The sequence below is a fragment of the Chamaea fasciata genome, unplaced genomic scaffold (assembly GCF_029207755.1).
Source record: "Chamaea fasciata isolate MVZ Bird 193981 ecotype frontalis unplaced genomic scaffold, bChaFas1.0.hap1 SCAF_12, whole genome shotgun sequence".
Taxonomy (NCBI): Eukaryota; Metazoa; Chordata; class Aves; order Passeriformes; family Sylviidae; genus Chamaea; species Chamaea fasciata.
In genome coordinates, this window is record NW_027094097.1 from 9,829,725 (window position 1) to 9,855,783 (window position 26,059).

The 26,059-nt window shown below is 46.3% G+C and overlaps 1 protein-coding gene across 4 annotated transcripts in view; it reads left to right on the forward strand.

Moving 5' to 3' along the window:
* The window catches only part of PLEKHG4 (pleckstrin homology and RhoGEF domain containing G4), an 86,032-nt gene that overhangs the window by 43,368 nt on the left and 16,605 nt on the right, over positions 1-26,059 (forward strand). For all 4 annotated transcript variants that reach the window (XM_066194493.1, XM_066194494.1, XM_066194495.1 and 1 more), the window contains exons 11-13: positions 12,532-12,670; positions 15,031-15,153; positions 15,690-15,881. In XM_066194493.1, the coding sequence (XP_066050590.1) occupies positions 12,532-12,670; positions 15,031-15,153; positions 15,690-15,881 (454 nt within the window). The remainder of the gene's footprint in view (positions 1-12,531; positions 12,671-15,030; positions 15,154-15,689; positions 15,882-26,059) is intronic.

Here is a 26,059-nt window from a genome sequence, read left to right on the forward strand (position 1 = left end):
CACTTAGATGGTTCAACTTCCTTTTTCAAGCCAAATCAGACTTATCTTCTGTAGTGGAGAGAGAGCTGGATGTTTTGGGTATCTATAAAACACAAGCCTTAATTGATGATACCAGTGATGAATGTTTAGGTGCAGGCCATTATTGTTGTGTGATTTCCTAAGGCACTCCTTATGCAAGGGGATTTCCAAGGACCTTAGCTGGGAGGAATGCTTGCTGGCTGCAGCAGGCTCTGATCTCCTCACACATTGGTACAGTTTGCACAAACAAATGCTCACTGCCCATTTGCAGGGTGGTATGAGAAGCTGGGGAGTGAGAGAGCCCAGCTGTTTGACATCCCCAGGGCATTGCACAACTTGTGTTTGTACTGTTAAAACACCTGAAGCCTATCAGCATGAGAAGGCCTCTGTGCTATGTGCTGTGCAAACAACAGGGCAGAGAGGCAGCCTTTGCACCCAGGAGCTTCCAGCCCAGCGTGAGATAAGCACTGGCATGTGGGTGCAGATGAGGGCGCAGGGGGTGGCAGGATGGTGTGGAATAGCTCCATGCATCCACAGCCTTGCTCTGGTTCAACTCCCTGTTGCCATCACAAGCTGGGAGGTTTGAAGGGAGGGAACGAAGAGAAGATAACAAAGTAGTCATGGAGTATCTCAACCAAACACTGTGTAAAGAACATTTCTCTTTTAAAATTCACTAAGAGGATTACAGTGCAAGTTGCTACCTGTCACTGGAAGAAGAGGATCAACATTTTGGTCCAGAGAGAGGAGTGTGGGGGCAGGCTGTGTAACTGTTTCTGTTCCCTGCTTGCTGTGACTCCTGTCAGGAGCTCTGGCAGACTGTGCAGACACGGCTCTCTTGCTGAACTGGTGAAGTTATCTTGATGCAATTTTGGACTGCACTACTACAGTATAATCTTTTCATTCTCACGTGACATGAGAAGCACAATAAAATGGGGTTGTGTGCTTTGTTTTGTTTAGGTTTTTTTTATTATTATTTATTTTGTTTTAAGCAACACAGCAACTTTAGAGTCCTAGGAGAATGGGGAGAATGTACATGAGTTTTATGTTTTATTTTGGTTTTAGGCTAAGCCTGTATTTTTGTGCAGGGAAATGATCAACTTTAAGACCTGATCTGACAGAGCCCCTAAGGATAATTTACTGCTTTGATTACTTTAGCAAGGGCAGGGGTGGGGGATACTCACAGAATTCTTTGATTGTACAGTGTTTGAGTGCGTGCTGAAGCTGTGTAGCATGTTCTCTGCTTAATTCAGGTTACATTCATTGCCTGCCAGCGTTAAAGAAGACTGTATGCCGTGGCTCAATTATACGTGGCTCTCTCCAGCTTAAGGACCATAAATGAATATAGCAGGAGAAAGTTTTTTTTCTTGGCTGTGGAGTAGTTGCAGAAACTAAAATCCATGCAGTATTTTAATTTTCTTCTAACTTGGGGCAGAGGACTAAAGAAGTCCACTCTTCTTTGTTCCAGGATCCCTTCAAATGGGGAAGAAAGCTCTAATCACTTGACTTGAGAACTCTGTATAAGGCACTGTTGGTTTTGGGTCCTCCATGGCTTTGCACTTACTCCTTCTTTCCTATTTGATGTGCAGCTATTAAAGGTTCTAAGCTCTGCTAGTACTGTAAAGGTTATGGTTTTCAAAGGCTTCTTTAACAGATACGATCAAAGCAGGGTACAGACAAAATATTGCAATTGGCCAACTAAGCTAGCATGGAGTGGCTCTTGATGTATGTAGGTCCAATATTCGATTTCTAACTGGTGATGTGTTAAAAAGGGAACAGGACTGCCTTTGTGTGTGCACTCAGCAGGGTTTGTGGTACTGCTGGTCTGTTTGAATTGTAAAATCTTGATCAATGCTTAACAGCCTAATTCCACACCCATTCTCCCAATACTTGAAATAAATTATTTACAAAAGCAAGTCAAATGGCTTTACTCTTCTAAGCCACCTTTTGGCTCTTTTGTCTATCACGTGTTCCATTGTCATTTTTTATTGTCTTGTCTGGTGCAAAAGTCTGATAAAACAGAGTCACAACTGACAGAACTTCTTAGTCCTAAGTTGTGGCCAGTTGTGAACAGGTGACTATCTGACTGTGCAAGAATTATATATAAATAAAGAAGACAATTTTAAGAGCAGTTTTCTGGACTTTTGGCTCCACTTAATTAAAATATGCCAACTACAAGTGGAGAACTAAAGGTAAAATTGTGATTTCTTTTTTTTAAGAATAAAGATGACAAGCCCATCTGCACCTTCACCTTGGGATTAGTCAAGAGAGGGGTTGACTTGCTTTTTTTCTCAGGTGATACATTTTTTCTAGATGTAACAGATGTCTGTCTTGCTATTTTGTGGTTTCATGTGGAAAAAGAACACCAGGAGCTGGTAAGAATAGAGATGGATGAACCCTTCTGAAAATGCCTGACCACAAGTTGGAGATAATAAGTTAAAACAGGCAAGGAAGCAGGCATGTACTCAGTGCAGTCAGATGTTATCTGCCAAATAACCTTTCAAGAGCACATGGCAAACAAGAATTGTTTTAGTCTTTCTTTAGTAATGAAACTCTTCTTGTGGGATTGGTTGTGGAACCTTCTCTGCTCGCTCTGCCCTCCTGGAGAGCAGAGATGCCCTTTGGAGTGTTTTGTGGCACAGAGCAGTGGGACCTCATTGCTGCTCAGGTCTGACCTGGAATTTGTGAGGCTTTGCTAAGCCAATGCCACAGGTTCTTTCCTGCAGAAGCTGAACTCATTCCATCAGAGATGTGGGCGTGCAGGAGGAGTGCATTGTGCTCCATCCATTTGTTTCACTAACAAATGATTTTAGAGCTTCTGGGAGTCTTTCCTGGATGGTCTCATCCTGAGATGCTGTAGCACCACAGCAGTGGCTTTGACCAGTAACTGCTCACATTGTGAGCTGACCAGGTGTCTTCATGCTCCTTTCTCCACCAAGTACCACTGTAAAAGATAGCCTTACCCATCCAGCTGCTTATCTACGAAAGGAGACAGGCTTCTCCAAGCAGTCTGTCTGGAAGTCTGCCTTTTCCCAGCTTAGGAAGGAGGAGCCCAGTTACCAGAATACACATCCTGCAGGCAGCTCATTGCAGGGAGTTGGCTTAGGGGCTCAGCTGGTCCCTCTGAGATCTCCCACCTCCAGCAAGACCAGGCTGAATTTGGCCTGGAATTGCTGGGGTGTGGCACTGATGAGCCAGTATCTTTGTGGCGCCTCTTTAAGTGCTGTAATGATAGAGCTGGCCACCCAGAGGTGCAGGGGAACTGCTGGGGGTGACGCTGACACTTGCTCACTGTTGGTGGATTTAAAGCCAACACATTTGCCTTCACATCATCCACTGCACTGAAGTTTCTGTGCTTCTCCAGGTCTGTTAGCTGAGCCCTTCAAGGTTTTGCTCTCCCAGTCTTTCTGGGGATTGAAATGCAGAGCTATTAGCCTACCTGAAGTTCCTCTTGGTAAGTGTGGCCAAATGGCACACAGATCTCCATCACATCAGTGCTGTTAATTCCTTTTTGCACTTTCAAACAGGAATTTTGTAATAACCACAGTCTTTTTAATAAGGTACATAGGGTTGGTTAGCAGGTGTAGCTTTGGCTTCTGGCTATCTAGTGTAGTGATCAACTAACCTGTAGCTTGCAGGCAAGTCACTGAGCCAACTATGGAAGGTGGACTAATGTATTGCTGCTTCTGTAGTGGATGTCAAAAACTTACAGTTTATGATGGAAATGTCAGAGAAGTTGGCAGAAACCAGGCAGCAGCTGTGAGAGCTCTTGCTGAAGTGAGGCTGTGATGTGGGGCTGGGAAACAAGGCTAGGATCCTTTTAACCTGGTCTTTAGCCAGATGTTTTTCACTGTTGTTCTCATTATTGCTACTCTTCCAGCGTAGCCAAGAGCTGGAAACGTGTGCCTAGACAAGTGCCCAGTGAATGGCTTTCGTCTTGCAGATGTGTTATGAGTCACAACTAGATTAAAGAAGGTATAACCATTTTATATGAATATATAGATGGTTTATGCTAGTTTAACCAGAATGCACCTGCCTGGCTCTACCACGAACCCATGTTCTGGGCAGGGTAGTCCCAAGGCTAGAGGTGAGAGTTGAGAGGAGAAAAACCTCAGATGGTGAAGGAATGATCATGTTGAGTGCTCAGCTCTGTTCAATATGGAACCAGAAAAAGCTTAATCTCTTCCCCCAAGGTCCTCATCTGAAAAGAATCTGTGCTTGCAAGCTGTGAATAAGCAGCTTATAAATAGATGGAGGAGTGAATTCTCCTTTGTTTGCAGAAGGCAGTATAGTTAGTCTCTGTATTTTGAGGGTGGAGTGGCTAGAGCCGAGAGCTGGTTTTGTGAGCTGGCTATCTTTACTGTGGCTTGGTGATCTAGTTGGAAGCCCTGGGTGGGGACCTGAGCTGAGCAGAGGTAATGGACAGTACAGAGCACATTTCCTGAGTAGCAGCTGCCAGGTTCCTAGTGCTGGACCTGCTTTAATTATGGTGACAGAGAGAGTGATCTTACAGCTAAAAGCCTCCATAGTTCATGTTCTGGCTTCCACACACACTACTGAGATTGTGGGTCTACTTGAAGCTGTGGCCAGTTAATGATGCAGTGGGGTGTAGCTGTGTGGGGCTGTAGACCTCATGTTTGTGGATCTTCAGGAAGGCTCTTGCTAGCAGCAACTCCTGGGATGTTACGAAGCCTGCATGTGCCATTCTGCAGAGTGGTGTACACTTCCCTGGGGTGGAGGTAAACCTGGATAATGTACAGGCTATCTGCCCCCTGCCAAGGGACTGCACAGCACTGTCTGAAGCTTGGGTAGAGTCAGGGAGACTAAGTTGATCATCCAAAATGTGGAACAAGTTGGACGCAAGGTTAGTGTGAAGATAGGTGTCTGGTGAATAAGTCCCAGTTTGGGCAGATTGAGATGGCTGTACTACTTGGTTTGTAGGGTACAGTGTGTGCACTGTCAGACTGACAGCTGCTGCCATAGGCTGGTGGTCATAGCCAGCCAACTCACTGGAAAATCTTCCTGGAGGCATTATTGTCTTCTGCCATCCCCTTTCTGCTTTGGAGGTGTGTGTCTGCTGTGGCTCTGTGTATTTGTACATGCTTCAGAAGATGCTAATTCTTGTGTCCCTCTCACTGATGGCAGTTGAACTAGGGCCTGCTCATCTTCGTGCCTCTCTGGGGAGCTTTGGGAGCCTCTCATGCTGCCACTTGCCACAGTGTCCCCTCCTAACGTGACCTGCGAGAGGCACCTTTCATCGTAGGGTTCTTTCCATGCTCCTCCTGTGGACCTAATCCTAAAACCTCCATCTTGGGACAAGATGTATGCTCGGTATACCTTTGAAGGTATGAGAAAACATGCTTAAATTCTGGCCTCAAAGGCTGCCATGAGACGCCTCTGCGCTGTTGCTGGTGACACAGGAGGTGCTGACGAGCACTAAGCCTGTGGCTGAGCATGGGTGGCAGTGCTCTTCCCTGGCCTTATTTGTTTGTGTCAGGTGGAGGGAGGAGCGCAGGGCCACATTTCTACCCAAACACACACTGTGCTACTTGGTATTCATTTCAGTTACTGTCTAACCTGTTCCCTCTGTTTGTGTGGTGGTTTTAGCCTGGTAAAAAGCACTTACACTCGCATTAAACAAATCCTGCTGCTCCGCACATAAAGGGGAGTGGAGCTGGGGCTGTTGTCATTCTGAGTGCATGAAGTACTGTGAGACGTCAATTGTGGCATTTGCAGAGAGCTAGAAGATTGCAGAGCTCTGTCTAGGTAAGTTTTCATTGTCCTCTTGGGCTTTTTATGAGATGATTCCCCTCAGCTTCCTTTCTGTTTTTTATTTTCTGCTGTGTTATGTCCTAAATCTTCTTGGATTCAGTGAGAATTTACCCAGGACACTCCAGTGTTGCTTGTTTTTTGTTTGCAATGCTTGTCATGCCAGCAGGGCAGTAGATAATTAATGTCACACTGTGTTTTATCTGTTCAAAAATATTACAGAAAAAATATCAAAAACTTTCCAGTATAGAATGTTAGCTGGACTGCCTGACATTCCTGCCTCAGCCCAGGCTATCCCACAAGCACCATTTTTTATATAACTTTGTTGGGATAGATGCTTCTCTTGCCAGGCTGGTTTATAGCACAGTCCCTGCTATTACATGGATCACAGCCCTGGAAGTGGGCAAAAGGACATATCAGGGAAATAGGGATGTGGCTTTAAATGACATTATGTATTTGAGCAGGGCATCTTGAAAGCTTGGTGGTCCCAGCTTCAGGAACACAGCTCTTAGACTGGTGCATTTGACCAGGATATAAACATAAGCAGGTTAATGTACATTAGACAAGGTTTGGAGGTAGAAATTGTTCACAGCTGGTAGAAAACCACATCTTGAGGCTCAGGGTTCCCAGAATGGTGTTTCCAAATCCTGTCCAAGGCTCCACTGCGCAGGGAACTTTCCCCAGGGTACTTATTGGTTTGGGATTTCTTATAATGTTTTGGTTTTTATTTTTCAGTCAGTTTTATGGATCTTACTGGGATTTAAAATCAACCAGAGTCGGAACACGGTTTTATTGTAACTAAATGCAAGCCAGGCAGGAGAGAGAAACAAAGGTCACATCTTGGGACCGTACTTGGACACTAGTTTAACTATGTGCTTTGATCCCTTGGCTTTTAAGGGATTTTTGAGTGTATTTTTGCTAACAACACACTTAAACTAACTGTGCTCCAGAAGAGAATTCTCTTGCCAGTTGTGGTCTCCAGTGTGTTGTATTACTGGATGGTTTGCTCCCAGGTCAGGTAACCTAGTGAGGAGGGATTCAGCCAGGTCTGTGGTCTCAGCTGATCCACTGATCTCATCCTCAGTGGGAACAGGCATCTCATAGGCCACCACAGGTTTGGTGTTTGACCTCTGTGCCTTTTTAAGGACACTTCAGGGTTCTGAAAAATGTACCCAGTTCCTCAGATACTTTTATCAGGAAATTGAAACCACCATGGCTATTTGTGTGCTGCAGAGAATAATTAGTTTATTTAACCATATCTGCTTCACCATGGCTAGTTTGAATTTTAACTTCAGCTGCATGTGAAACTTTCAGCTCAAAAAGCAGGACTGTGCATTTGAGGTTGACTTCCTTTTAGGGGATCATTATAAATATGGCACATATGTAGGTTGCTACCAAAATGCAGTAATGACCAAGAATGACATTTCTCATCCTGCAAAAGGTCCCTCAGGCACATAGGACTGTCCCTGCTCGCCTGGAAGGATTTCTTCCAGAAGCATTGCTCAGGATGTTTTAAGTAATTTGTAGCCAGGGTATCAGCAGACATGATCTGGGTGATGTCCTTGGACTAATCCATTCTTTAAACCTCCTAGTTTCCAGATCCTATTCATTTTCTGCTAAAACCTGTAGGGGCATCCACAAGGGAAGTTCAGCACCAAGAGTGAAAGACTAGATGAGGCTAATGTAACATCTGACTGTGTTTTTTCTAAATTACAGGACAAATCAGATTAAGGATATCTGATTTTCCCAGGACAAGTTACCTGCCCTGTTCTTGCCCAAACCCCATTAAATACATTACCAAAATGTAGTATTTCCTTCCATCGATGAATTTTTTCCATTTTAAAATTGACCAAGGCTGGTTAGAGGATGAACTCTTGATTTCAGCCATTTTGTTAGATCTGCTCTTCTTGCTGTTTGTCAAAGCAGTTCTTGAAGGGACAGACAGGAAGGACGGACAAGAATAATGATGGTTCTGCTGCTCCCTTACCTGTTTGCATCTCGCTGACATTGACAGGCATGGCTCAGGCAGCACCTGCTTTAGTGGCTCTGCTGGATGCTTCTTCTGTGGCCATCTATTTTTTGAAAACAAAATAGGTATTTTGCTTTGAAAACTAAAGTGTAACTCTCCAAGGCTGGCTTTTTTTGAAGAATGGATTCAGACAGAAATGGTCTTTCTAAATTACAGGTTTAAAATTACCCTACCATTATACAACAGCTTGGCACTTCTCCAGAAAACTGAAGACGTTTGGAACCTTTTCCACTGAAATGATAATTGCCCAATGAAAACAGGATTTGGGGAAACATAAACTTGACATCAAGCTACTTCTTTTTGCTATAAATTATATTGACTCCACTATTGCAAAATTGCTTTTGATGATTTGACCATGGAAGAATGTAGTGAAAGACTCTTATTACCACACTCCCATGTGCAGGGAAATTGCAACGCATCCACACAAATCTGAGCTGAGACGAGACTTTCCACTGACTTCAAACAACTCTGCCTTTTGTGCTTAAAGTTGCACAGGCCACTATTAAAATATCTTTAAAGTCCTTAACAACCCGGTATTTCCTTTGTGTGCCAGGATGGAAGTCGCTTTTTTCTTCAACTAAATTTTCAATATTTGGTTTCTTTACTCCAAGCTGCCTTGAAGGACAGGTGTTCAAAACTTCTGAGTCTGAAGCTGAAAAAGAAATAGATACTTGTATGAAGTGTCGTTTTCCCCATAAAACTCCCTGCTTCAGGATATTGTGGAGTTTACTAGTGTACTGGAAATCATTTAGGAATTTTTTAAGATCTAGATCAGCAAATGGGGATGTGTGTGTGTAAATAGGTAAACAGATGTACAGAGGTTTGGGAGAGCAGCCATAATGCCCAGTAGATCCTCTCTGAGCACTGAAGTGCCCAAGTGAATCGAAAAAAACAAACTTTCCCATGGACTGTGAGCGATTTCTTTGTTTGGCTCAGTTTCCCTACTGACTTTATACTACAGCATGGAAAGGCTTATATTTTCCTCTGTGTAAGAGAGTAAAAAATGGATGTTAGTCAGAGAGCCTGTCCAGCTGGTAAAAGTGAACTGTCAGGGGCTGACAACATATGAATGGAGTTACCTTGGAGATGCAACAGAAGACCAACAACTACATGTTGAGGTTTTAATGCATGCCTGCCAAGTGAGGCAGAACGTGTGAAAACAGAGCGGCTGGTCCTTGAAACAAAGAGCTGAGGTGTGGGGATGCTGGAGGAACTCACAGAGGAGCAGGAGTGGTGTAAGGCCTTACCTGGAGTTGTCTGGGGACTCTGAGCCCAGAGGAGCTGTTTGGAAACATTTTTTCTGTGCATGTTGTTTGCAGTCGCTCAGGAAACCGTTGGCAGGACCATGAGAAGGGGCAGCCTTAGAGTGTGGCTGATAAGGGCATCAGTAGCCTGCTGCAAGCATTGGCAGAGGAAAAAAAAAAATCACTTAAATGACAGGAGTAAGGGATTTTGGCTCATATAACCCCAAACAGCCCAACTTACTGATAAGAGTTAATTTCCAGCCTTCTTCTGAACTAAATGCTCTGTCTAGTCCCTGCTTGTAGCATAAACTCCCAAATGCATCCTAGACTGACTTCAGGTAAGTTTGAGATGCTTATGGATCAGTAAAGCAAAAGTTTTCTGTGTATGCCTTCAGTAACAGGATGTCACTGTTAGTACCATTGAATCAGCTGAGCTAGAGGGAAGATGACTGATGTGCATAGATGTGTAGATTCTATACATCTGTAGCTGCCACATTATTTACCAAGATACGTATTTTACAATTACATCCAATGGGACAAAGGGCTCACTTCTAAACTGGAGCTCTGTTCCACCTTCTGCAAATGCACATGAAGGCTTGATTGGATTGAGATCTTCAGAGGCAGGACAACTCCTTCTGTGGAAGGAATGTGTGGGGCCAGAAGTGGTGTTTGGGGTGGTTTTTTTTCAGTCCTTTAGTTGGGCACCAAGAAGTTCACTCAAGCCCCTTCTCCTGAAATGGGTTCCTCGGACTATGGTTGGTGGGCCAGCAGGAGTCACTTTATTGCTGCAGTTTTGTCCCTGACTTTCCCTGGAGGGGTTTGCTGGTCATAAGGCCAGCACTGGTCTCAAGTGGTCTCCAAGAAACTGGTCTTTTCCACAGTGACCTTGTGGTATGCCTATTTCTGGTTAAAAAACCTTGAAATGTGGGTTTTGTTAGCTTTTTTTTTTTAATAATCACTTCCTATCCTTCTACCTTGAGGGTGATTTTTTTCGCCCACATAATTACAGTGTTGTCTTCAGGAATGCCTGTGTTTTGTGACTTTGGGAGATGTGCTGTGTGCTCTGCTAGAATCTGTAGTATTTGTTAGGCCTTACAGCCCAGGTTGCTGCTGACTCCTGTCAAGGAAAACTACTCAGACTTACAACAATGGGGGGGTTGTTTCCTCTGTCAGGTATGGAAAGGGGCAGAGTGGGACTCCCTGGCTCCCATCCCCTAATCAGATCATACTCTGTGCTAGGTCAGGCAGTGCTAGAGCGCTGGAACCCTTGTCTCAGATCCCTGTGCCATCAGGGTGCCATCTGACAATACCATGTTAAGTGCTGAAGCCATGGATGCTCACTTTGTCACTGGTTTGGGTGGACATGAGGACTCCTATTACAAGGTCTGGCAAGTCAATCTGGCTTGCTGATGAGTGCCATCAAAGAAGTAGCATCAACGCCAAAGTGATTTCCATGGAAGCTCAGGGAAGGGTTCGAAAAATATTTTGCCTCATGAGGGGGTAATTGAAAATGTTTGCATATAGCAGCATGGAATGCCTAAAGTTATAGGTGCTTGTTTGCCTGTGCCAGCAGGAAGAAGAGTGTTTGCTGTATCCATGTGTTTTCCTGAGTGGATGAGAGCATTCGTGCCAGCAGGGAATTCAGCCCTGTGGGAGTAAGGCCAAAGGGTGTCTGCCTGTCTGGCCATCAGTATGCTGGAGACTTACTCAGAAAATGGGACTTGACAGATACACTCTGCTCACAAAACCGAGCAGCATTAATGGTGTTGCCAAATTTAACTAGTAGCTATCGTCCGAACTTTTTCTCATTAGCTGTCCCAGCTGTGTCACTGCTGCTGACGGGAACTGGCCTCCACAACCTGCTCTGTAAATACTTTCCAGAGCTCAGCTTGGACAATGATTATTGACTCTGCTGCTGTGAGTTTCCTGGGCTGGATCTGGGTCTGTCCATAGGAAAGAATTACAAAACAGAAGGCTCATATCATCACGGTTTGTTTATGGTGGTTTTGGGAAATGCCAGAGCAGTGCTCCAGCTGGGATCTTTCCATTGAAGCCTTCAGATTCTCTGTACAGAACCTGTCTGCTCTGCACTGCAGTAGCACTGATCTTAGTCCAGGAACTATTCGGGTATTTTTGGCTGCACTTCGGAGAAATTCATTCAGTCTAATGGCATTTCAAAGAGTAAAAACAAAAGTATCTAAGAGCCTGAGGTTTAAGAAGTTGGCTGTTGCACACTGGATGGAATTCTGAATGGAAAAATAATGTGGATTTCTGCTATGCAGAGCTAGTTCTCCAGACTTATGGCACTACCTTGTGTCAATTAAAACTTCAGGGTGGCTGTTACTAAATGCTCATATTCGGTTGTATTTCATAGGTTCAAGATTGCCTGTAAACCCAGAAACAAATAAATATGTATACTGAATTGTTTTGAATTATATTCCATTAGCAATATTAGCTACCTATTTTGCAAGTGCTTTAGATAATTATATGATAAAAAAGCCACGCTCTAATAAGTCAGAAGGTTGTAGGACAATGAAATGGAAATTGGTTTAGGGTGAGTACAAGGGATGACCAGGCAGCTGAATATGCCAGTGTAGAGCACAGCTGAAGGAGGCCGTAGTGTTTTCTTGTAGTTGTCTCTTGAGCCCATAATTGTAGGAGGGGAAATCTTGAAGCGAAAGATGTACAAGAAGAATAAGCTTGAATTCTCTTCTGTCTCCTGGATCCCATCTGTAATTCACCCAAGCCTGTGCTGGAGAGGTGTTGCACACATCTAAAAGGCGCTTCCTGATACTCATCATCTTACCAAGACTGTGGTTGCAGCATCTGAAGGCACGGGACTCTATCCTGAACCCTTTCATGCTTGCCTATGTGCTGTGGCAGGCTGGCAGGGAGAATGCCTCCTGGTGTGGCCTGCTGGGCTTCGGTCAGCACGTCTGCCTGTGGAGCTCAGTCTATGAATCTCAGCACACCACTGCAAAATCTGATTTCTCCTGGCACTGAGTTGTTGTACACTTTGCATTTTTGTTTGGCTGGTGGAAATCCTGAGAGTAAGTGGGGCATCAGGCACTTAATATTGTAGTTGTCACTCAGGAGAGATTTGCTTACTAGTGGTGGCTTATTTAGTTAATTAAATTCAAATGGTGGCTTTAGACGCTGGAACTGCTTGACCCTATATTTTGTGAAAATCCATTGATGCAACAATCTATGTTTATGAAAAGCTGAAAGTGTAAGAAATATGGTAAATATTCCAAGTAGCCTGGCTGGGAGAAGATGCTCTTGTCCTTCCTGCCAGGTTATCTGCATTGGGGTCAGAGTGGTGGATCAAGGAGCAGCAATATTCTCTTCTGTTCTCCATATGGAGATGGTCCCACAGGAAGGGTGACTGGTGCTGTTAGCCAGGTTGTGTTTGCATGGAGTACTGGGGGAAGGACCTAATGCAAAACCCTTGACCAGATCTGTGTCCCTTTGCAGAGATGCACTCGATGCTGCCAGCGTGCTTTATAATCAAGTTGATGAGGGCGTTCACCGGCTGGTGATGATGTCAAACAAGCTCATCCAGGAACTGGAGCTGGTGATGGAGTTTGAGAAAGTGGAAGAGTGTTTAAAGGAGGTAAGGCCTACCTGTCAGTTCCGGTGACTGCTGCCCTCTGACTCTGTGTTCCACAGCAGGTACCAGGCCTGTTGATCTGTTGTGTGAAGGTGTACAGTGATGCTCGATGCTTAAAAAGAAAAAGTGAACATAAAAATTTGAGATAGAATTTCAGCAGTGCTGAGAATCAAGCCACTTCTTTCCTTGGTATCTCTTGATGCCATGTGAAAGTCCCCTGGCTTCTCTCTAGGTGTGGATTAGTCAAACTCCATAAACATCTGTGAAGTGGCTCATAGGTAAGCAATACACTTGGAGGTTGGGTGTCTTTTTTGACCCTCTCAGTGAGACTGTTGATGAGGCATTCTTCATACTTCACCTTGAGAAGCAGCAGTGATGACAGCAAGCATGTAAGTCTGTACGTCCCCTTTGGGCTGTAGCTCCTGCAGGGTTTGCTGTCATCCTGTTGCTGAATATCCCTGCCCCACTGGCTGCCCATCCCTGTCGTGTACTCTGTTGTTTAGATTCCTGTGCTGTTCTTGGTCCCTGATAGCTGATAAGTCCAGGTACACTCCTTCCCCTCTGGGTGCAGCACCAGGCACACTCAGTTTGCTTCTGGGTGCAGCCCTCTATACAGCCTCCAGGAAGGGTACAGCCTCTTGTCCAAGAGCCATGCTCAACCTCCCACCCCCTGCACTTCTGTGAGACTTTCAACTTCCCTTCGTTTAGTGCTTGTTGAAACTCTTGACAGCCATGGGATACCTGAAGCAAACAGTCACTGGGTTTCAGAAAGATCTTTGAAACCTGTAGCCATGTTGGTAGAGGACCTCAAAAAGTCATAAAGCGGCTCAAGTCTGAGCATCCTACAAGAGCTGATCAGTCCTTCCAGTGTTGCAGATCCCAGATGTTCCATGTTGCAGATCCCTAAGCCTAAACTCAGCCCTGAGATTATGGAATGGCATGGTCTCTTGTGCTGTAACTCATCAACAATGAGAAGTTTGTATGTCCTTAACAATCACTATGAGGTTCAGTTTCACTGTTGTTCTTCTGGGATTCTGGATTCCTCTCCTCTAGTGGGAACTGGATTTGAAAAGGAGGCTGTAGCCTACCTAGGGTTTTCACAGGCCAAAGTGGATCCGGGAGTTTTAATGACTTCCCATTTGGAGGTAGACACTTGGGCGCCAGGCAGGATGTTCAGGACAAAAAAAGTGTGTTGCAAGAACCTGGTAGAGACTCTTGTTAAACACACAGGTTCCTAATACCAAACAGAAATGAAAAAAGGCACAAAAGCAAGCCCTGCAACCTGTTTCTGCTTTAAGCTGAACTTTATTTTTTTGTTGTTGAATTAAGTAACACTCAACTGCTCCCAGCTTACTTTGCTTGTAGGTCATCAGTGATGACAGCAGCTGCTCCTGCTGTTAAGCCTGCCTGGGAGCTCTAGGAAGCAGCAGCGTGCCCCTCTGCAGTACTGAGAGCCCACCACCATCTCTTCCTCTTGCCAGTGGGCTTGCTGCTTGTAACCTTCTCACAGTCCACAAAACTAGGAGTTTGTCCTTGACTATGGGGTTGAGCTGGGATATAGATTCAGGTGACATTGGAAAACAGGATGTGTGGGCATTAGGAAGCACTTAGTCTGTCCCTTCCCCCAGGTGCACCTATGCCGGGAGCATTGCAGACAAGTTTACCAGCCTGTTTTTAAAACCTACTGATGATGGAGATGCTGTGTTATCCTGCCTGGCCTCCTATGACTGCTTTGCTCTTAGGATGCTCTTGTTAATCAGTCCTCTACCCCTCTTTGAGGATATGGGCTGACAGCTGCAGCAGTAGCTGGGCTCCACTGAGGAACACGCAGTTGCTGCTCAGCTTTGTGGAGAGCTGCCTTCAGAAAACCAGTAGCTGAGAGTCCCAGAGAACCATGAAACATTGCAGATGGGAAGAGTCCACTGATATGTTCACACTGACATAGTTCATGTCCTGGCAGTCAGAAAAGGAAAGTGATGTAGGAAATCTGGCAGCAAGGAGATTTGATCCCAGTTGGGGGTAACAATAATAGGAATTTCAGGCCAGTCTGCAGGTTGCAGAGCTTGCTTTAGACCATGGCTCATCTGAAACAGAGCCCAGGCAGCCACTTGCCCTGTTTATGCCTAAGGCTAGTGAGCAACAGCAGAGCTTTTCAATTACTCGGTAACCTGAAGTGGAAAAACTCTTAGCAGGAGGCTCAGACTGAAATGCCGGAGTGGGGGGGGCAGAAGTCTACACGCATTTTTTCCAGCAATGAGATGACCAGCATTATGAGAGCAGTTTCTTGCTCTTTCCACATAAAGGCCTACATTAGTGAGTAGCACAGGGTGACTAACAAGCAGGACTCATCCCTTTTCTTCTAGGTCAGCAGTTGGATTGAGAGTGTTGGCAGAAAACGGCTAAAGGAAACTATCAACCTGGATGATTCTTTGGAGATGCTGCTTCAAGCACAAAAGCAGTTCAAGGAGTTTGATCTTGTTGCCAGTGTAAGTTCTGTCGGATTGGAAAATTATATTCTCCAGTGTCTGAGTTGGTAGCATGTGTGTCTTGTATGTGCTCAGCCAAACACATGATGCTAAGAGGGTTCATCAGCAGAGTGTGTGTCATTCCATCTCACTACATAGTATCCCTGCTCTCCTTTCGTAGACAGAGCCACCAGCTCAACACTTAGTAGATGGCATTTACCAGTCTTGGGGAAAATAACTACTAGGATAAAAGATAGATTTTTGTTGTTGTTGTTGTTGTTGTTGTTGTTGTTGTTCCTTTAATGTGCTTGTAACACTGCCTTTTTTTGATCCTAATTAAGCCATGGTCTTGCTATGTAGGCCTTTACAAGCTACTTGACGAGAGTAAATCGTAAGAGATCAGGCTCCAGAATTCTACTGTGAACAAAGACACCCTTGCTCATGCGATTTGAACATTAAAAACTGGTCTAATTAGCCTTAGCTATTAATGGCCTTGAAGACTACTTACTGTTGATTCCAGGTCTCTATCCTCATGAGCAATTCCTTTTTGTTTTCAGGAATATTGCAGAAGGGGACAGGAAGCATTAAAGAAGATGGATCAGTGGGAAGACTTTTCCTTTGTGGATGTGCGTTCTTATAGGGTAAAGCTGCAGGCCTACAGAGATCAGCTGGAGGAGTTCTGCACCCAGCTGGATGAAACGAGGCACCGAGTCTGTGAAACAGTCAGGCTGTATGAATTCTTTGACAAGGTAAGACAAGGCATCTGCTGCGCAGAGGAAGGTGTAAAATGTCTGCTTGGACTCAGTCCAGTGCTAGATTGTTTATGAAAGGTGTGAAATGTAGTATTTTCTCCATCAGGGAGCTGGATCTATAACCTGCAGCAGTCCCCTCATGCTCATATGTCTGCAGTGATTTTTTTCAAGTCAGTATGTGAGACAAGGGGTGGGTGTGACTTCCAGAACATGTCCACATCTGTTAAGCATAGAGGTTTTCTGCTCTCTGAGCTGGAGGTTTTTAACCCCTTTCGTGGCCATAGTGGACAGAGGGATTATGACAGTGCTGCCTCTGATGACAAGGGCTAAGAGATTGTGTCCAGTCTCGGCCAGCATGCCAGGGTAGGCTGCCTGCATTTTCCTGCTATATCCTTACACACTGGAAAATTCAGCCTGTTGACCCATCAGGAGTAGCACCCTGCTCTTCAGTCCTAAATGCAGTCCAATTCCTCCCATGTGGAGGCCTGCCTGAGGAAAGGGAGCCACAGAATGGAGAGCTGGGAAGTGTGGCTGAACAAGGGATCCCTGGATCATCACAGGGATCTGGGAAGCAGGAGGAGAGGATGTGTGTGGTGACTGTGCTGAGTGCCTGACCTTCCCACCTGTTTGGTTTAGTGTAAATGCACCCATTTAGCAGACCTGCAGTTGGATTTGGTGTTCTTTTATTTCTGAAGTTGCAGATGAATAAACAGTAGGATTTTCAAAATGCATTTTAAAGTACAACTTTGGCAAGAACAGAAGGCCAGGGAGCCTGTGCTCCATTTATTCCACACTTGTACAAACATTTGGTATTGAAGTTCTCAAATTCCAGAAAGAATAGACACTAAAAGTTAAGCTGTACCAGATGTAGGTGCCACTTAGTTGCTGTCTCTGAGCTGCCTTGGCAGACAGAAATGCTCAGGGGAGGAGGGAGGAAATTTAGCTAAACATGAAAACATGGAAAAGCATCCTGTGTGAGGCAGAGAAGTGGAGAAGGCAGCCCAGAACACTGCTGTCAGGGCAATGAGGATTGAGTTTGTTTGGTGATACTCTACAGATCTGCTCTGGCTCATCTCTGCAGTTTGCTGTGCAGGTGGGGGACCCTCTTGCTGTGGAAATATGTGGGGTTTTTTCACCCAATGGAAAGAGAAGTGCCTCCTGTGCCATAGGAGAATGGCAAGGATCTGTGCTTTTCTACCTCACTGAACAGAGATGTTCAGGGGCTGCTCTGGTACTTAAACACCCCTTGCCATCATGGAGGATCTTGGGAAGGGTTTTCTCATGTTTGTTCTCTTTAAATTGAGGCGCATAAAAGCACCAAGCCTTACCTGGAATATTGACAGTTCTGCAGCCAAGCCAAACATTGGTTGTATGTGAACCCTTCCAGCCAGAGCTGGATGTGGACTGTAGCACGTGATCCATACAATGGTTTGAGCTTGAAGGGATTTTAAAGGAATCATCCAGTTCCAGTTTGCCTGCTATGGATGCCACCCACTAGACCAGGTTTCTACAAGCCCGCATCCTGGCCTTGAGCACTTATAGGGATGGGGCAACCACAGCTTCTCTGGACAACCTGTGCCAGAGCCTCACCACCCTCACAGGGAAGAATTTCTTCCTAATATCCAATCTAATCCTGCCCTCTGTCAGTTTGAAGCTATTCCCCTTTGTCCTGTCACTCCATGCCCTTGTCCAAAGTCCCTCTCTAGCTCTCTTGGAGCCTCCTTCAGGTTCTGCAAGGTGTTCTAAGGTCTCCCCAAAGCTTCCAGGCTGCTCAGTGCTCTGTTCAGGCATGGAAATTACATCGTGCTGGTAGCTCTTGGGGTGCCAGGATAGTTGGACATGATTCTATAGCAGTGTGTTCCTCCACAGCTTCCAAGCCTTTTCAAGGCCTGTGTCATTTCTAGTGACAAATGCTACATAGACCCTAACAGTGGCCCATTAATTTTCTGAGGGCATTACAGCTTCTTTTTGGTGGATAAAAATTCCAGGATGCAATCCTTGGCAGCAGCAGCAGCCCTCTTGGTTGTGCCTTTCATGCTACACGGCCCCAGTGAAAATAAAATGATAGTGGCACAGTGTGTTTGCACACTGGTTTGTGTGGAGGAGAGGCAGCTGGCTCAGGGAGGGAGGAGGATTTTGATCTCACTGGTTTCAGTAGAGCTATAAACAGTTCTGGTGGTGTAAATATACCGTGTATGTATTGGGAACCAGTGGCCAACCGAAACCAGGAGTGGAGGGGGATACATCCTGCAGCTGTAGGATCAGTGCAGAAATTGCTGCACAGCATGGGAGTTCTTTCAGCGCCTATGAGTTTGATCTTGATCTCCAGAATGCTTTCTGCCTTCCTATAGCAGAGTTAGTGGCATGGTCTGGGAGATGGGGGATAAGCAGAAGATTTTATCTGAACTGATTTCACCATTTTCTGATACTGAGCTGCTTTTGACCTTCCTGCAGTGATCTTGTTAGTGCCTGCCTAACTCCCTTGTCTCTTCCCTAATATCTGAGGGGATGTCTACAGCAGGAGTCTGCCATAAGCAATGTCCTTGATTTTCCTTCTCATAAAGAGCCTGCAGAGTGCCAAACCCCAGGATTTGGGGAAGAAGCCCAGGGATGCGTAAGCAATGTACACTATGGTAATGAGCTGGCAAGCTCAGACCTCCAAACATCTCAGCATGTGCCAAGGGAGTGGAACGCCCACCACAGGGATCGTGGTGTTCACCCCTCACGGACCTCGCTACCTACTGGGAATGGAAGGCTCTGTTGTGCTGGCCCTCCTGCATGTGGTGGGCAAGTGTTTTGTAGGGCACTGCCTGTGGCTGCTGGACAGGCCGTGGGACAGGACAGCATAACCCCATATGTCCCATCAAGATGCTGTACTGTGTTTTTTCACTGCTTGGCAGTTCCTGAAGGCCTGTCAGAGCTCCTTGCAATGAGGCAGGCTGAGCTGGGCCAAACCACATGGAGCTTGCACATGGGCTGGCAGGGTTCCCTCCCCAAAGACATGACTGGTGCCAAGCTGGATGTTTCCATTTGTCCCCGCTTCCTTTGCGGCACTAGCCCTTGGTGCCTGACAGGGGGTGGATGATGGCTGGGCTCAGGTAGGAGGAGCAGTGAAGGAATCTGCCTTCCCCAGCTCTGACTGTGGGCTGGAGGATTGTTTTTCAGTACCACAAAGTCAATGTGGGCATATTCGGGGTCCTGCCATCTCCCTGTGGCTTCAAGCCTGGTTTGGCCACTGTCCCTTGTTTACTCAGTTCCAAGACTGCACTGGGATCTGGCACCATACAGTGCTTTTGGGGAAAAACTGGGCAGCTGAACAAGGAAGGGTATGTATGGTGTACCAAAAGCATTGATAATCTGTTTTGTTCTGGGGTTCCTGCAAGGACAGTGTCCAGTATCCTTTTCTCCTGCTCTCTATCCTAGGTTTGCAATAACACTGCCGTAGGTACACCATCAAGACCAGGAGCAGCCACAACCAGTCTTCCTCTCCTTATTTATCTCATTAGCCTTTATTATTTTTCTTTCCTCAAGCTCTTTGTGGGTGAATTATTTCCCAGAACACTCTTATATCGCGTGCTGTTGACTTTACCGTAAGTGAAGTGCAGGTTACCTGGACTGCAGGTTTGAAATGGCCTCTCAATGTGAGAGCCATGTGCCCTATCAGGACTGAGCACCTAACTTGCAAGCAGCATGTCCAGTGAGCTGGAGCACACTGGACACTCTCTACCAGATCTGGGATGACAACCAGTCCTCTGAAGGCTGGGAGTAAAGGTGCATGATCCTTGCTAGCACAAGTGGAAGAAAGCACCGACCCAACCAGAATGGGCAGCCTCCAATTGCAGGCTCAGCACCTGCGTACCCTGTGGCTGTGTGGTGATGTGGTGCCCAGAGCTGAACTGCCTGTATCATTACAGGAGGGCCTGAGGCAGCTCCGGGGGCTTTTTCCTGCTTCTCAGGATGTTGTGCAAGATGGTGCCTCATTGGTGCTCAGGGAAAGTATGGTCATTGCCCTGCCATAGCTTGTGAGTCTCTTGCAGCTTGAGCCCTTGCCTTATGTTTGCTTTCTGAGGGAATCTTCAGCTTCAGTTCTCACTGTTCAGGATTGGCGGGGCAAGGTAGGTTGAGAAATGGTAGGATTTCCCATAGTGAGATTTCTTGGGGCTCTGTTCAAGTGATTTCTTCAGTGGTGTTCTCTGCCTCCCTTGGATCTTTTCCCTCAAAGGACCCCTTACCCTCAGCCTCTGCTGATTCTTCTTCTTCAGTTGTCTGTCTTTTTTCTGCTGCACACAAGGAGCTGCTGCTTCTGACTTCTGCTTGTAGTGGGCACAATATTGCCCGACCCCTCTCCATCTGTGTTTTCATCTCCAGGAATGGATTACCTGTGCTTATGGGTGGATCTGCCCCCACAGTGGGTTCTCCTGTGCTCTCCTCCTCAGCCACTTTGTTCTTTGTGGCTTAGAAAACAAAGCCTTTGGCAAGTGAAGGAGGTGCCTGCCCTTCCTGGGGGAGGGCCAGCTGGCCTGCATTTGATTATGGCAGTGCCTCCTCATCCCTCCCCATTGTCCTTGCTGCTGTAGGAATGCCAGCCTTTTTGCGCTTCATCCCGTGAGCAAGTGTTGCTGCTCTGGGGCCCAAAGAGGGGCTGGGGCCCTTCTTCCCATCGCTCTCGCCTCTCTGCACATCTCCATGCACCTTTCCCTCCAAGTCGCAATCGCCCCATTCCGGCTCAGGCAGCAGACGGACACAGCAAACCCTCTTGTAAGTACCAAGTGTGCGGCGCCCCGGCTGACGTGTGAGCTGTATTGATATTGTTTGGAAACAATGTAGAGAAGGCTTTTCACTCGGTTGCTTGTGCGTGTCTGTGTGCGTCCAGCATGAATCAGAGTGCTTTGTGTGTGGCTTTTGTGCGCTCAGACAGAGCCCTGTGGGCTGTGGGCATCTTTGCACAGTCCCTCTGAATCTCAGGGTTGCGCTGTCTGTAGTAGAGCAGAGCCTGTCCCTCTTCCTCCTTATTAGAAGTTACTGTGTGATCATTCCAGTGGCCATAATTTACCTACAGCTAGAAGTTGCTGCTGGGGCTGGGTGCTGCAGACTGTCTGGATAAATGTGCAGGGCAGGTGGTATGTCTCAGCCTCCAGGACTTCTGTCAAATGTTGTGGACAGCACAGGAGGGGGCTGCTCACCTTGACTGTTCTCAGGTTTGCTGGGTTCCTGCCCCCCAGGTGACTGAGACCTGCTGGCACAGCTCTCCCAGCCTCCAGAGATGAATCTGATCTTAGATTTGTTAGCAGAAATCCAGACTATGCTAAACAACTTGCATTCCATAAATGTTACCTCTGACTTCTCCCCAAAAGTTTCAGCACAGAGACATGCTGATACCTTGTTTTCTGCTGTGTTTCATTTCGGATTATGTACCAGATACAATTTTGCAGATGATAATTTTGAAGGAAAAAAGTCCCTTCCAGGTGAAAAGTTATTGATGTTTCTTTATTCTTAGCCTTTGATGAAAAACGGAAGGTTGTGAATGCTGATCTGTGGGAAGCTGGAAAGGATCCTCGTGTCTGCAACCTAAAAAGTGTGATTTTTCTGTAGCAGGCTGTTTGGCAGAGTTTGGGAAGTAATTTTACTGAAAGAGTGCTGTGATTTCCCTGCTCTGGGAATGTGCTTGGAGAAGTGCAGAGTAGAAGTTAGCAGCAAAGTGGAAAAAAAGACATTTGATGTGTCCTTACTGTAGCATACTTACTGTAAACAGAGACATAGGTCCCTGTGTCATGATGATACCAGCAGTTCTACACAGGTCAGAACATGGTTTTGCCCCGAAGCACCTTGGAGCAAATGAGATTTTGCTGTGGTTTGTAATAAAGTCCCTGGGACTTAACATGAACTATTCTCTCTCCACTTCTGTGTAGACTGGCTTTGCCTTTCTGGGGATGCTCTGCACAACATTCCCAAATAACAGTTTTCATCCTGTTACTGATGGAGATTCTCAGGATGATGAGAGGAGATCCAAAAGGCATGCTCCGGAGGGGAATATTTACTGTGCTGTTTTAGGGGAAGTGACTGTTTCCTGGCTTCAGCATTGCCTGACAGCAGCTGTCTCATCTCTCCTTCTCTCTCCTTCCTCAGCTGTGCCTGTAAAGTCGTGCCCCTAGACAGACATCTAGTCTGATTTGTTCTCCTGTTTCAGGGGTGTCCTTTTTCATGCACAGCCTGAAGCAGTTGGGGGAATGAGCCTCGAGGAAAATCGATCCTCTGGCAGAGTTCATGCAAGGTTAATGTGCGAAATCTCTCCCCTCTCCTTCCTTCCAGGTTTTTGCTGGAGAAATTTTCTTGCAAGATTAAAAAGCGTCTACTGTTTACTTTCCTATCAAAGTGTATTCATGCATTAAAAAGTTTCAGCTTTGCCTTGGAAATAGCCCTCTTGCACAAACTAGTCCTGAACACTTAAATCTGATCTGCTACAGATCATTTTTTTGTCTTGCAAAATTAGTGATTTGGACGCTGTTCTGTCTTCTGAATTCTTCAGTAAGTCACTACTAGCTCTACTGGGGCTTGAGTTATTTTCTCCTATGTTTCACCAATAACTGTATTATCAGATGGGCACCACAGCAGTGCCTGTAGCCCTTGCAAGCTCTGTGGCAGGAGGTGAAACTAAATAGTAGTTAGCACTAGCACTCAGTGCTCCTTTCTGGTTGCACAACATAGGTGTGAGACTCATTTGTCCCTCTGTGTTACAGGGCAGCAGCAGTGAATTAATTAGGTTTTTGTCATGTGCTAAATCCAAGCACAATTTGCAGTTGAAGGTGAGAGGTTCTTGGTTAAGACGCTTTTGAGCACCTGTCTCAGCACCTCAGGCAATGCTTCAGTGCAGTATGAGGTCTGTGATGTGTTTGTGGCATGTGCAGAGAGGCAAAGCCTTGATCCGTCTGGAGTCCTTCTCCTTCCTGCTGTGCTGGCCAAATTCTCCCCCTCAGTGGAGGACAGAGCAGGAACAAGAAGCTGAGGGAGCCAGCCAGTGTGTAGCATATGTTGGGATGTAGGATATTTGCCCCTCGTGTGCCTTACCTGACCCAAGGAGTCGCTGCCACTGCACGTATGCAGGGGGCAATGCCTGACATGCTGAAACCACATTCAGCCTTGATTGTCAGAGCACCTCTGTGTAAAAATTTCTCGGTGTCCTTGGCTGCCATGAGCATAAATTGACAATTATCTGAAAGATTTGGCCTCTGTCAGGTGGGTTCAAATCTCCTGCAGGATCATGACACTGGGAGCCAGTCAGTCGTGGCAGGGAAACAGCATTTCCACCCAGCAGGTTTAGGGATTTCCCAGCTCTCATTGCAGCTGAGGTGCGAGGGGAGTGCTTGAAATGTGAGATCTGATGGCAGCAGAGATCTCCCTTCACCTGGGCCCAGCCTTGTGCTTGTGTGCACTGCAAAGTTTGGGTACTCTTTTCCCCCCCTCTAATCTTGGGATAGAAGCTGCACAGGGTGACAGATTTTCTGAATTTTTGTGTGCTGGCATCCATCTGGATGCTCGGATCCTCCTGGAGACTGGAATTCCCTTTAGTCATGGGAGTTAAATAGATCTGTTCAAGCAATCTGGTCATGAAGCTCCCCTCAGTGTACAGATGGAACTGAAGCTCACAATGGCTCGATCTGCATATCAAAACCCTGGACATATGGACAGGGTTCTCCCAAGCACCCGCTGCCTCTGAGCAGGGCCTTGCACCCTCCAAGTACATCTTGGTGTGCTTTTAAAACAGGGAGCTGTTTCCAGCTTTCTCAGTTCCCCTGGGGACAAGAGACCCAGTAAATGTGCTGGGTGTCTAGATCCAGTTACAGCTCCACATCTCCCGGGGCACAAGCACCCAAAGTGCAGTGCAGAGAGATCCCAACACATCATGTGGTAGTTAAGCAAAGTTTGGCTCAGCTTGTCACAAGGGAAAGGATGTGAAATGAAGACTACAGAGAAAGCACCCAGGTTTCCCCATGCAGGCCCAAGGGCATGCTGGAGGTTTTGCAATCCCCAGAATGGAGCACGGAGCACAGAGAACCTCATTAAAAGGGAGCCAGTACAGGGCAGAGGGGAGACTCCTACCACAGTCCAGTCTGTCCACACTTGCCTGTGGGGTGCTATTACAGTAGGGTATTTGAACAGCCTGTTGATGTGACTGTCAGGACAGATGTAAAAGCAAAGCATGCAAAAAACCTCTGGAGGTGACATTAGTCTCTGAATGGGGTAATTTGTTGCTGTTGTGCAAGTTGCCAGCTCCAGCTTTGGTGACTCACACATCTCGCTGTTGCTTGATCTTGAGCTTGGCTGGTAAGATGAGGCTCTTGGCTCACGGGTGCACAAAGCTGCTGGAAAAATGGGCAGTGCCTCAAATGTGAGGAGACTGGTTTGCAGCAAAGGCAAACGTTGAAGTTTCTGGATTTACTGGCCCCTGGTTCTCTGGACTTGGGAGCTTTCAAATGATGAGAAAATCCCTATGATGAGACAGAAAAGTAGGGGGAGAATAATCAGTGTAGATTCTACCCAAAGCTACAGTCATGAGAGACTCTGGAGCTTTGAGGAAAGCAAATCTGCCACTTGCTGCCCAGCCACCTAGGGAGTAATTTTATACATACATGCACATGTAAATATACACAGAGGTGTCATATTTATGTACGTGTGTGTCTGTACATAGATACATGATGAAACTGGCACAGGCTGCTCTTGTGGAATCTCAGAGTTACTCTGAAGCAGGGGTTATTGTAGCTGCTTGTGATTAATCAGGTGAGTCACCCTGTTTCTAATGGACACCCATAGGTGCTGCCCAGCAGTGGCAGCAGTTAGAGAAAAGAAGGGCAAGCACGCGTCCTGCACGACAGCTCCAGCACAGCGAGCCACATTTGCCCTTTGGGTCCTCATGCTGTCGTCAAGAGAGCAGAAATCATGTGCAATCTTATTTTAGCCAATTATATTCTCCTGTAATTAGGCTCTCCTCAACTTGTCATGCCTGTCTGCCCGGAGGGCAAATGAAGGGATTTTTGAGCTCTGTTCAAGAGTGCTGCTGCAAAAGGATGTCCAAGCACATTGCTCTAATGAGCAGCCTTTGATGGCACATGGACTGTGGCATGCCCAGACCAACCCTGACAGGTGCTGCTTCCCTGACCCCTTGTTCTTCTTTCCTGCCCAGCTGTGGGTATCTGCTTGTTCCCCTTTCTTATGCTTAAATCCAAGGAGTTTCTCGTTTGTGCTTGTCTCTCATCCTTTGCCCTCCCACAGTGTTTGTACAGCAGCTGGCACTTGGTTACTGGCAGAAATGCAAATACAGGATTTCGAGTTTATTTTCCTTAGCAGCTAGTTTTAGGCGAACTAAAGATTTCAGTAATCTGTTCTCCCTTGGAGGAGGGGAGGCTCTCTGAGCTACACAGCAACTCAGAAATGGTTTAGCTCTTCATTTCAAGAGCATGACTCCTTTTCTTAAAGCTGAGCTTTTACCAGCTACATCCCATGTAGGACACAGTTTTGATTAGTTTGGTTTGTGCTGCTAATGAATTGCAGGCAGGGCTGCAAATGCAGTTTGGAAAAGTTGAATGCTACTGAGGGGTAGGAGAGTAATAGCGAACCTCTGCATAAAGAAGGGATTACTTCTAACTTCGTGGCTTTGCTAAAATGCTTGTGCTCTGAAATTACATGGTTTCTTGTGTCCAAGTGTAGCTGCCTGCTTGTGGACCCACAGATCTTGGTAGAAGTGAGATGGGGCTTTGGCTCTTAGAGATGTGGAAAAAGTGTCACGCTGTCTAGGAGGGATCAGTGTTTCTTCCATAGCTCTTGTATGTTGGGTAGCAGTTTACTTTGCATTTTGCTTGAATTTGGAGTCAGTTGGGATGCTTTCTCACCCTGTTTTTTGCACTGTGAACGGGTATCTGGCTTGTGCCCAGTCAGGGTGTTCTCTGCACACTTCAGTAGCTCTCGTGTGAAGCGCGGCCCCTTCCCCCTCTGCCTTGTCTCTGGTTACCAGGGCCCCTCAATCTGGTATTTAGGCTAGCAGCATTTGCTTTTGAATAACCAGAGCTGAGATGATGCACTGAAGCAGTGGCCCTGCCTCAGTCTGGCTGTAGGGGATAATGTACAGCACAGAGCTGGGCACAGCCAGGGTATGGACTCCCTCTGGACAGATGGGAAGGTAG